The 12,634-nt window shown below is 40.8% G+C and overlaps 1 protein-coding gene across 4 annotated transcripts in view; it reads left to right on the forward strand.

The window, feature by feature from the left end:
• The first annotated feature begins 630 nt into the window (after window positions 1-630).
• Window positions 631-12,634, forward strand: part of LOC135336826 (translation factor GUF1, mitochondrial-like) — a 33,267-nt gene continuing 21,263 nt past the window's right edge. For 3 of the 4 annotated variants that reach the window (XR_010394945.1, XR_010394946.1, XM_064532704.1), the window contains exons 1-9: window positions 633-816; window positions 5,873-5,978; window positions 8,486-8,637; window positions 9,342-9,422; window positions 9,474-9,551; window positions 9,640-9,723; window positions 10,291-10,355; window positions 10,397-10,509; window positions 10,854-10,944. Coding sequence is in view for 2 of the 4 variants with exons in the window: in XM_064532704.1 (XP_064388774.1) it covers window positions 706-816; window positions 5,873-5,978; window positions 8,486-8,637; window positions 9,342-9,422; window positions 9,474-9,551; window positions 9,640-9,723; window positions 10,291-10,355; window positions 10,397-10,509; window positions 10,854-10,944 (881 nt within the window). In the remaining 2 variants the exon portion in view is untranslated. Of the gene's footprint in view, window positions 817-5,872; window positions 5,979-8,485; window positions 8,638-9,341; window positions 9,423-9,473; window positions 9,552-9,639; window positions 9,724-10,290; window positions 10,356-10,396; window positions 10,510-10,853; window positions 10,945-12,634 lie in introns of all 4 variants that reach the window. The other variant, XM_064532705.1, reaches the window with a different exon arrangement.

Raw genomic sequence — 12,634 nt, forward strand, 5'->3', positions numbered from 1 at the left:
TCTAAGAAGAAAAGACCTGTGTACATGCATATTGTTATCTATATATTGTTATATGGTAGTGTTTTGTGGCTTGATTCTGCCAGGAGGATCTGGATCTGGATATTATTTTCTCACACGTGGGGAATGAGCGCGCATGCGCATTACATCCATATAGGAATAATTAAAGGGTGTGTCCAATAATGGCTACTGCTAGCTAGCTGTTTTAACAGATATTTTCTGAGTATTGTAGCTAACAAAAAGCTAGCGCTTGAGTGCAAGGCTAACTCATATGTTGAATAGAAAGTTTGTGCGGACAGATGATGCTATGAAAGATCCTGAAGAGACTGCAACAGCCTTCAATGTGAGTCAAACTAGCCATAACTCGAGAAAGAAGCTTTAGTTTGCTAATCCACGAATCAAAATCCAAGAGAACGTGGCTAGAAGCCTATAGAAGCTGTTAGTTTTCGTCGCATTGTAACCGTTGAGCAGTTATAGCTGGAATACACACACACACACACAGACAGACAGACACACACACAGTCAGCTTTACCGTATCCCTCGTGCGGCTACGCCTCGAGGCATAATTAATGTGGCCAGGCCGCTCTCGAGACTAGCTCGTTTACGCGTGGAATGGTGACTAGCCGCCCTCCAGTGCCAATGGTCGAAGGCGGCCACAATAAATACACCATAATATTATTGATGATGGATCATAGATAATCTCTATGGATGGATGTAGTACGTTTTTTCAGATTGCTGAGGAATTCTGTTTCCCCTGGTTATCTGAAGAGTCATGTGGTGCTACAGCAGCTGGCAACATTTGTAAGACGATTTCATGGGGTAAGCTTGTGCATACTGTACATAAATTATATAATTATTAATAAATCATAATAATTTGTGTTATCGCCATGCCCAGCCAACAAATTAATCTGAATCAGCGCGCACGAATTTTGGAAGTACTTATTGTTATGGCGCTATATTAGTGCCATCAAAGGGGTATACTTTTTCATGGGGTAAGACCTCGATTTAAAGCAACACTTTAAGAATTACGAAACCAGAAGTTGTTTCTTTTGGAGGTTGAAAAATTATATTGAAGTCCTGGTGTCACATCTAAGATAACTTTACAGAGTCTTCAGGCCGCTTAAAAACACTGATTTTCCAGTGGGCTACAATTGAGGCTAGGGAATGGCTACATTTACCTCTATTTAGAACGCGACATTAAAAAATAATTGTCAACGCAGCTGTCGCTGTCGCTACTTTTAGAGGTCAGAAAATTGCTGAAGCTCGCGGGTGTCACATATTTGGGGGGTCGCCTTAAATCGAGGTCTTACGGTACTCTTTCATTAGGGGGTACCGTAATTGATGTAATTATAGCGCCAGAAAAAATTAATTCCACTTCTGAGTGGCGCATCTTTAGAACACAAAAAATTGCGTTCAGCCCAAGCTGGCGCCTAAATTATGGTGGCGCTTACATTGTATATTCAACAACAGCTAGTATAGAATTTGTAGAGAAAATGGGCGTGGTCTAGCTCAGTTTCACTTGCTAGCTGCACCTTTGAGAGCTGAGTGGCTCGTGAACAACATTCATTGACTGTAGCTATGGGTTAGACAACTGTTTAGAACTGAAGGAAGTCAAAGATGCAGGATGATTGTCTTGATGTCTCAAACAAGCCTTTTATAAGCGCCAGAAAAAAATAATTCCAGCAATGGTTGGCGCTTTTTTAGGGCCTAAAATTATGCTGATGCTGACGTGGCGCTTAAATTATGGCGGCGCTGTAATCACATCAATTATGGTATACTTTTTCATTAGGGGTGACAGGCTCTGGGAAAACCAGACATTTGGAGCAGAATTTAGTATTGAGCTATAGCTAAATTTGTGCCTACAGTGTAAAATCTCAAATAAAATGTTGTTGGCGTATAAGTATCTACAGTCCTTCTACTACCTCTCTGTAAAACCTGGTGCTCTAAATCCAACTCTTTCCATCGAAGCGCCTTGTCCAAACAATCGCTATTACCTTATTTTTCCTAATTGAACACTCTTTGAGAGGCGTTTTTTAGATACTACATTTATGGCTTCGAGTTTCTAATGCGCATAACTCGGGTGAAACTAGGTATGTGAACACTAAGCATATCATTGTGTAGGCAATGCTCTGTTCTATCACTTGGTACATTAATCACCAACATTTTAGCCTGCTCCAAATGTCTGGTTTTCCCAGAGCCTGTCACAGGGTATACTCTTTTCATTAGAGATATACTTTTTCTCATACTTGTATCTTCTGAGACTTGTATCGCAAAGTCAAAGCCAGTTGTGTGTTGACCTCGAGAACAAGCCGCTCACGATATCGAGGCTAGTACAAGAGCTGACTTTTGATCGTATCTCTGCTTTTGAACAAAATTGGCGAAATAAAATTGACCTCCCCCTGCAAAATAACGTTTTAAAACTTACAGACACTAAAACTAGACTTAAAGTAGTCTGAAAGAGAAGTTTGGAGAAATCCTATTTTAGTAACCTTAACTAACTAAGGTCAAGTGGTTCCATCCTCCTCTGAATTTCTTCTGTGTTCAGGTCAAAGGTCGATCAATAAGTCAAAGGTCTTCCGGAAATGGTCATCGATTTATCAGGAGCCCATAAATAAATGTTATAGTTATAACACGGGCACAAGGGATGTATGGAATATATTGCACTGAAGCACGAGGGCGTAAGCCCCGAGGGCTGAGTGCAATATATTCCATGCATCCCGAGTGCACGTGTAATAACTAGTTTATATCCCGAGGGCATAGCAACATAACACTGTCTTAGTAACACAATATAAACTGCACAAAAAGATGACAAAGACAACTCTAGACACAGCTCCATCTCTTCTCTCTCCTAGACGCCAGTATATGCAGCGTATAAGATTGGCATGACAGACGAATGGCTTGACACGAAATTGTTGGAGTTCCAACGCTGAAACCACTGCAAAACAGCCCCACCCCACTTCTGGTGCTGCAAAACAGCCCCACCCCTCTACTGCTGCAAAGAAACAGCCCCACCCCATTTACTGCTGCGAAGAAACAGCCACACCCCACTATACTGCTCAGTGTAACTGCTGCTCGAACTAGCCTCCTTCGCAGCCTCTCCTTTTTCTGTTCTTTGTCACAGAAGAGAAAATTGGAGGAACAAAGAAAGAAAGAAGGAAGCGACAAAGAAAAAAGAGAGCCTGCCTTGCTAAGTCACATGATCCCCTACTGACGTAGACAAATTTTAACGAGCGTGGGCGAGAGAAAACCTCAATAACTGTCCTCCCACACAGTACTTGGAGCGCATTTACCAGGAACATAATCTGTAATGAACAGTACAGTCTAGTCTAGTGCAGTAGAGTCAGCCTTCGTGAGACCTTTAGTCAGTAGAGAAAGTATGAAAGACTAGAGTAGAGTTATACTGCTGTAATAATTATATCTACTAGTCAAGTGGGTCTGTTCTGAACTCAGGAAAAAATGAGCTATATTTAGATATAGATCTAGATCTTTAGTCTTTAGTCTTTACTAGGTAAGCCCTCGTCTACGATGTCTCCACGCTTGATTCTGGCTTACTATCTACGATGCTAACAGCTTTTATGTTGGAGTTTGCAATGCGTAGGCATGCTGTAGCTTTTTGCTCTGTCAGGCTCCGCCCAGCTAGTGATTGCCCACGTTCATTTTCACTCGTCTACCACTCGTCTACCGTCACGCGACTTAGCAAGGCAGGCTCACCTTTTTCTTTGTCTCTTCCTTCTTTTTTTCTTTGTTCCTCCAATTAGTCCCGTATTTCATCTTATTGAACTACGACAAAGAACAGAAAAAGGAGAGGCTGCGAAGGAGGCTATGCTCGAACAGCCCCCTCCACTAGCACTATCCTCGGTATCACAACCAAGCTAAAGAAGCTCGCCTCTACACTGCTGCAAAACAGCTCAAGCCCCCTGCCGCTTCTAGTGCTATGATGAAGCCAGAATTGACCGTGCATCAAGAAGTGGAGGACTACATGTAGGTCTAGGATCACAGAATCTTCACAAAATGAGCCTGGGACGATTTTAAAACCTGCATGGTTGCAAAGAAGAAACTCCAGCAGTGCTGAACATTCATGCATGGCTTGAGATACTTATTATTTCTCATGATACAATATTTAATTTAATTATGCCAGAGGGGCATTTTGTGGTCAGTGCAATCTGACTTTTCAGCAGTGCAATATGCTTCATATTGCACTTGGCAACAACATAGCAACGGGATATAAGAGCTCATTATTTTCAGTGAAAAGTATACACCCTATTGAATAATGTTCTCCCTAAGATTAAAAAGTATACTGCTCTCATGGGAAAAATATATAAGCTTACCCTAGAAAAAAGTGTACCCCCTAATGAAAAGAGTACAATGAAAAGAGTACACTCTTAAGGAAAAGTATACCCCCTAATGAAAAAGTATACCTCCTAATGAAAAAGTATACCCCCCTTGAATTATGGCACTAATATAGCGCCATATAATTTTATTGTTGGCTTTATTATAAAGCCGTCTTAAATGAGGCTACAATTATTATCTAGTGGAAACAGCAACAGTATACAGTAGACTCTCATTGATCCGGACAGTACAGCTTGGCCGAAATATATAGGGAGGTGGCTGTATTTATGAAAATAGCCAGGCTAAAAAACAACCTTACCTCGAATCCAATCTTTTGTCTCGAGGATAATGAAGGCTAGTGAAATATTCCACTCTCTGTTTACCGTATAGCACGAAATTTTCGTGGATTTCGTGGGTTACCAATCCTACACGAAAATTAAGTCGACGAAAATTGTTCTTTGATTAGAATTATCTGCTATAACGTGCAAAGATTAAAGGCGTGGCTTCCGGGTAAGCAGTTATTCCGCAAACGTTGTGCAACGAAATATAAGCGCCTCGAGAAAATTTTGCGCTGTATGGTATAAGGCCACCCCAAATCAATTACTTGTTTCTCATCCCCCTGCCGTACCTACTGTGAGCCTGGTCAATTTACCTTGAAAACATACTGGTTGCTCATCACAAGACTCATTGTTGACCGTTGATGACCTGCTACTAGCAGTGATTAGTCAAGCACTAGCCTCCTTCACCGGCCTTCATAGAAAAGAAGGCCTGCTTGCGCATGCACAAAATTGTTTCCCGTAAAATTTCTGGATTCATCAGAAAAAAGAAGACTGCTGCTAATTATCTTGCAAAAGAAAGACTGCGTGATTACTGACACTTCTGCAGACACTCCTAGTACATTTGTACACTACTGGTCTACTGTGTATGATCAGGGTGTCATACAGGATTTTGAAGTAGAGGGGGGAAATGAGAAAAGTAACCAGAAAATGTTACTAAAAAAAAGGTCAACTGTTATTTCAATGCCCAGCTATGGACACTCAGTCATATTTGAAACGGGGGGGAGGGGGAATTGGAGCTAGGGGGGATATATCCCCCGGCCCTTTCCTCCCCCCTGTATGACACCCTGATGATGCCTGAAGCTTTAGCAACTAATTTTAAACCAACTATTAAAACAGGAAGTGACTTAATAATCTGCGCATGCGCAGAAGACAAGCAGGCCTGTCTCCATAGCGCTAATACGTATAAAAAAATTATGAAGAAACATTTCTTACGAAAATGTACTTTTGGAAGTATGCTAAGCAAGCTCAAAGCAAGCTATATAGCCCATCTCTGACTTCCAAGCTTTCCATTCAACGTTAAAACTTTTGAATTTGTCGCCAAAATTTGTACCCTAAAAATATGAAAATGCTAAAATTACTATACCCGTCTATGAGAGTGATAAGAGTAAACCTAAAGTAATAATAGTACAAAATCTGCCAAGGCCTTAATTGCCTATTTTTAACCATGCAGTCACAGTGCCTACAATTATATGTACTTCCATATGCAGGTACATGTAGGATCTCTACCACCAGAAAGAATAAGAAACTTTGGAATAATAGCTCATGTTGATCATGGAAAAAGCACATTGGCCGATAGACTTTTGGAGTCTACAGGTTAGTATACGTAGGTGGTACCTGATGAGCCTCGATTATCCGAATACCTGGTGTCCTCACCTCGTCCGTACGGTTGAAATATTTGGATATCAGAATGACTCATAAATGAATCACGCCCATCAATTATCCGTGCATGCAAAATCAGCAAACGATGTCCAGAGCTCTTACAAATGTAGTCTAGCTATAGCTTAGACATAATGCATCAGTGGACAGAACAAGGTAATTAACTGTTAGGCTAAGCTAAAGCTTTTGCGTCATTGAAAACAAAGTGAAACGTAGAACTAGTGCTCATGGCTTTTTGCAGCTGCTGAGCTTACCTTCACTTTTGACAGCATTGTTAGAGGACACAACAAAATTATTAAAAGACCTAGGATAGATACTACTGCTAGAGGATGCAATTCCAAGATTGTGGGTTTGTCTTTGCATGCTCCAACTAGTTGGGGGTGGGGCTCAATCTTTGCGATCTTTAACAGTTGGTCCAGCACCAGAGGAGGGAGGACATGATTAACCTTAGCTCTAATTAGCTAATTATCACGACCTTTTAATGATGTGTATGATTCATCTTCTCTTTTTTTATAACCTCTACATATTGGACACAAGAGCTAGAGCAAAGTAAGCCTTTTCTCCTACTGGAGATACCCCTATGGCAGGACCTGAAGGTAATAGGACCCTATAAGAAGCATCTCAAGTACTCCTATCTCCAAAATCCCTGTGAGAAACATCTCAGGCACTCTGATCTTGTCTCTGTGAGAAGCACTCTTGATCCTGTCTCCAGAATCCCTATGAGGAGCACCCCAGGCACTCCTGTCTCCAAGATCCTCCCTGTGAGAAGCATTCCAGGCACTCCTGTCTCTGTGATAAAGCTGCAACATGGAATTGTTTAGTTCAGGGTGTCTCCAACATGAAGAACATCAATGACACTAACAGTCTCAGCTTCTAGCACCCCTTTATGTTTGTAGTTGCTCTGTGCCTGCAAGAATTGCCTGTCACTCATACTACAGTACTTTCTGTGTGTCCCAATATGTAGAGGTTATGTGAATCGTTCAAAGAATTTCATTAAAAGGTCGCGATAATTAGCTAATTAGAGCTAAAGGTTAATCGTGTCCTCCCTCCTCTGGTAGCACTATACTACTTCTTGTTACACCATTTTTTTTATGCGAGACGCTCGATCCCCTATTTGACCATCAACTTGCATGTGTTCTATATAAGAATAACACATTTGAATAACGACACAACAAAATTATTGATTGCGGTGCTTTCATTTTCATAGTAGCAGAATTTGATATTAAAGCTTTGTTGTCAAATAAAATCTAAGAAGCTTGTCAATGAACTTACACGTTGGCAGCTAGTCTCATGAATCAGCCGCCGTTCTTTTGGAACCCAAAAGAACGGCAGCTGATTCATGAGACTAGTTGGTAGCATGGCTAGCTAGCTAGCTATACGTGTACACGGCTTTTATTCGATTTACGTATTTACAGCTGAAGTGATCCTGTACCAGGAACAATGGAACAGGCCGGGTCACTAATTAAAATAGAAAGCTAGAATTACCGGATTAGGCTCACAGTAGGCAGCAAAGAACTTGGAGTCTCTTCTCATGAAAACAAATAATTACGTATCCACGTGACTGTAATAGTACTAGTGCCTTGAATAAATGCCGCGTATAGACTATAGCCAGCTCTATGGCCAACGTGCAAGTTCAAGCTTCTTAGCTTTTGCTCGCTTTTCGACAACAAAGCTTTAGCATCAAAATGTACCACTATAGTAAAACTAATAACTTTTGTGTGAAGGCTATCCATGCTGTAAATGCACCGCTATGGCATCCAAGTGGGCAGGCTCAGAAATCACAAACAGACAGACAGAAAAACAGACAAACCAACCAACTACTATACCCGCACGCCTCAGGTAATTGTTGCACATTTTTTGTGGTTTAGCTATAGTACTACTGTAGCTAGTCAGCAACCGAGGAGGTTCAACAGGGTCAAAAGGTCATTATTGACCTGCTCATGGAGATCCAACCTGATGCTATTCATCGATGTACCTCATCATTTTCTCTTGATTCTTCAGACAAAATTAATAATGACATTCAATCCGATGTACCCCTGAGGAACATCGGTAGGAAGCGAGAAGAATGAACTCTTCACCTCGCCCATTTTGTCCAATATTTTCGAAACGCATGCAGTATAGCAATGCTTACAAGCTAACAGCCTTCAAAAACGTTGCTTAGACTAAACCTTTGTTCTTTTATCAAAAAAAGCTTCTTCAAATTAACTATAATTATGTGCTTTCAAACGATTAAAATATAGTTTGCGTTAAGTACTATAACGCATCGGATCCAATGGTCAGGAATTCAGTACCCAATTATAGTGTTAATTATCCCTGACCTTTTGACCCTATCGAACCTCCTCTGAGTCAGCATGGGCCATTATTAGTTCACATCTTTTGTGTACACATGCAGTCAAGCATTTAAACAGTATTGTCATTGTTGAGCTGTGATTGTAATCGTGCAGGTGTGATTGACCCAAACATTTCTAATCAACAAGTACTGGATCGTTTACCAGTGGAGAGGGAAAGAGGAATCACTGTGAAAGCTCAAACAGCTACAATGTTTTACCAAATGCAGCGAGGAGGAATGTTTATGATGAACTTGATCGATACACCTGTAGGTGGATTTATAATAATTATACCTTGATGTGTAGGCGCCGAAGTTATTCTTTAAGCAGTCTGTGTGCGTGTGAATGTGGGTGCATATGTGTATTCTAGCCTCCTTCAACATGCCGCGAAGGAAAAAAAAGGAGGCCTACTACTGACAGTTAGTGCATGCGCAAAATTATTGGATATTTCCCCGTAAAACGTTATTGGAAATGCGGAAATATCCTGAATGAATACAGTAAACTCTCGCTCTTCCGGCTTTCTGAAGTACGGCCACCTCGATATACCTGCCAATAGCACAAATTTCTGGCTAGATGTTTACTGCACAACACACTCGCCCTGAAATGCGGCCATGCACTCGTTATTCTGTATACTTGCCAGTACTGTCTGCCGCAAACAAGGTTTTCATTTATACGTTACGGCCAGATATGATTGTTTGGGTGTGGTTTGGCAGATAAAATTGGATTACACTTTAATAGAGATATATTATTTCACCCCTATGCGAAAAAAAGTGTTTAGTGTTCCTTACATCTCAATAAATAATATTTAAATGAATCCCGTTGTGTATTCGTGTTATGTAGTTGAAAAATTCATCTGGATGTACGAGTGTATAACTTACCAATTTGCATGACAGTACGTACAGTATAGTTTTGTAGGTGTAACGTTACAAAAATTAAAGTGCGAATGTCTTAAAGATTTCATTCGTTTTCCCAGGGCCATGTAGACTTCAGTTATGAGGTGTCTCGTTCGCTGGCAGCTTGTCAAGGAGTACTCTTGGTAGTTGATGGTCAACAGGTATTGATATTGTTTTTTCATCAGTAATTGCATGATCTACATTGGTTTCAGGGTGTTCAAGCTCAAACTGTCGCCAACTTTTTGTTAGCTTCTGAGGCTGGCCTTACAGTTATACCAGTGATAAACAAAGTGAGTTAGGGTTTTTGGTTTAGGTGAATGCGGTTATTTTAGTGCAGTGTAAATTGTGAGCTTAATTCATGCATGTGTATAATTATAGATCGACCTTTCTCACGCTGATATTCCCAAAGTTACAGAGCAGATGAGAAACGCTTTTGGTTTTAATGAAGCTGACATTATTCAGGTTTGTTTGTTGCCTTAATCCTAAGAGCAAAATTAATAAAGATCACAATTAATGGCTGGGCCTATAATTACGAGCTATAATTATTGGCACTATGGCACTATGGAGTGCTTCCACTAATTATGCCTCGGTGCGCATGCGCGAGGTATGCGGTAGTGCGTTTGTGTGTCTGTGTGTGTGCCTTGCGAAGTATCGGTTGTGTGTGTGTGTGTGTTGTGTGTAGACTGCTACAGCTGCTCAAGGATCAATGAAGTGCAAGTAAATATAGGCTTCTAGTCATGTTTTTGGGATTTGAAGAGTGAGAAGAGAGCTGTAAGGCTCTGCTGATGCAGCCTTTAATTTTAGACTCAAACTTTTGGCATCAATCATTTTTAACAACAATCGTGGTCGATAATTATTACCCACTCTGAGTTTCTCTGTGATTCTGGATTCTGCCTGCATGCAGTAAAATTAGTTAATGCAAAAATATTCATTATGATATAATGTGTATGTATATAAAGCTATTAGCTTTATGTTATGTAGATCAACACCAGCGGTGCTTTCATTATACATGATTTCGTACTACATTAGGTATCAGCAAAAATAGGGACTGGTATCCCTCAGCTTTTACCTGCAATCGTAGAGAGAGTACCAAGGTAATTTTGCCATGTTCGATAAAATAATATTTTTGTGTTAGCCCACCAGGAATTCCTAGTGCTTCCTTGCGAATGCTACTGTTTGATAGCTGGTTCAACCATTACAAAGGAGTGGTGTGTCTGGTTGCTATTGTTGATGGGTGTGTCTCAAAAGGTATGTTGAATTAATGTTTGTACTTCATGTTTGTAATCTGAGTTGCATGCCCTACATGTAGCTAGCTCTCCCCCTTGGTGGTTTATACGCCCTTGGCATAATAATTATGTGTGAGACTGAAACAGCCATGTACATGTAATGACCATCGTAATAAAAGCGTGCAATAATTGCATTTTCGGATGCAATTTTGATTTGTCGTACTTAGAACTTGCTTTCTCCTTTCCACGCTTGTTGATGCTTCTCCCCGGCCACTTTTAGCAATGTTCACGTTACAAATTTGGTGCTCTAGTTGCTGTACGTGTCATTAGTTGCTGTGTTATTTTTGCTTGCACATAAATCTATAGGTGACGTAGTGCAGTCCGCTCACACTGGTCTGTCATATGAAGTTGCTGAAGTGGGCATCCTGCAGACCAAGGAAGTCAAGAGCTACTCTCTGTTAGTAGGTGTCAATTAGCCTGTATTATTTTGTGTGGCGCAGCCTTGATTCCAGGCTACCCTTACCTGGATCAAGCGGTCTATGCATGCACGTACAGTACATTGCCCCAAAAGGACGTCTATTTGTGAATACTATGAGTACTATACTATTAATTTTGTATTCTGAAATGGTGGTCCGTGTTACGTTTGTTCCATTTATTGTGAAAAGATGACCGAGTTCTCCTAGAGCTACATTAATTGGCTTAGGCCTGTATAGTTGTGTCTTATTGACTAGTAAAATCATTTACATGTCGATCTTAACAGATTACGGAGAATATAGGTCCCTGCTTTCTGAGTGTCAATTCTTCTAAGCTTAAAGCTTTCAGGAGTGATTTTCAGCTTCAGCATAGAACAAAAATGCAAGGTTACCACTAGTCTCGTACACCAGCCTCATTTTTTGGAAAAGAGTCGGAGAAATTAATTTACATACTATCAATACTTGTGGCCACGGTTAGATAACTGAGTGGTGATAATTAAGTGATAGCCACCGGAATGGACGTGGTTAGCACGTGCGTGCGTGCGTGCACCATGAAGAGAATATGTACTGCACCTTGTTTAGCTCAGTCTTGAGATTGGCGTGGCCAACTCCCGCATATCTGATCAGTATATGCACGTGATTATGCCCACTGTGTGGTTTCATGCCCCAAGATTTCTTGGGGTGTTGTCACGAATTGTTGACTGCAAGTTCACCCAACCCAATATGAAAGTTTGGGAAGGGCGTGGCCAGACTACTCTACCGCTGTATAATGATAGTCCATCGCCCTCACCAAACGACAAGCTCTGTAGTTTACCAAGCCTGTCTGGAAGTCATACTCTATAGCGCGAAATTTTTAAGGCACTTATATTTCATGGAATATTATGGCCTCTAAAAGCATTTCATTGCACAATGTTAGTGGGATAACTGGATGACTGCTTACCGGAATCCACGCCTTTAATCTTCACGTTATAGCAGAGAATTCTAAGCACATGTAAAAAACTGTGGGTTTAATTTTCGTGTAGGATTGCTAACCCATGAAAACACCGAAAATTAAGCCCCTTCGCCCTATACGGTATACATGCATGTATATCTTTCAAATGCTAAACAGACATGAGCAGCCAATAGAAGCAACACTAGTAGATGAGAGCCTCATTTGGTTTCAGATTAGTCTGCGAGCCTTCTTGAGTAATGCAATAGTGAGCACCACAGATAGATGAAAGATAATGGGATTCCCCAGATTTTGGTATATAAGCGCATGCGCACTTATCACCCTCAATAGATACATGTATCAGACTGTATTTTTCTGACTCCGTTATGTTAAAGAAAAAACGGCCAGGGAATGAGGCTAAGTTATAGATAGTACATGGGCATGAGGTATCTATGTGTTATAGTGTCCCATATCACGAGGGCTTTGCCCGAGGGATGAGGGACACTATAACCATAGATACCGAATGCACATGTGCTAACTGATTTAGATCCCACTTTTCATTGGCTGCCTCAGGCAAGAAGTGTATCTATAAAAGCAGCAAGCCTTAGCAACAGCTTTATTTTTGTAAATGTCCTGTTCTGACAAGCTAGTCTAGATGATTTCTGCTAAAAAAACCTTTGCATTGGCCTTGCTTCAACATTGGAATGGACAAACTAGTGACTCCACCTAGCGCTCTGCAACAAATG

This window comes from Halichondria panicea, chromosome 6, assembly GCF_963675165.1.
Source record: "Halichondria panicea chromosome 6, odHalPani1.1, whole genome shotgun sequence".
In the NCBI taxonomy this organism is placed as follows: Eukaryota; Metazoa; Porifera; class Demospongiae; order Suberitida; family Halichondriidae; genus Halichondria; species Halichondria panicea.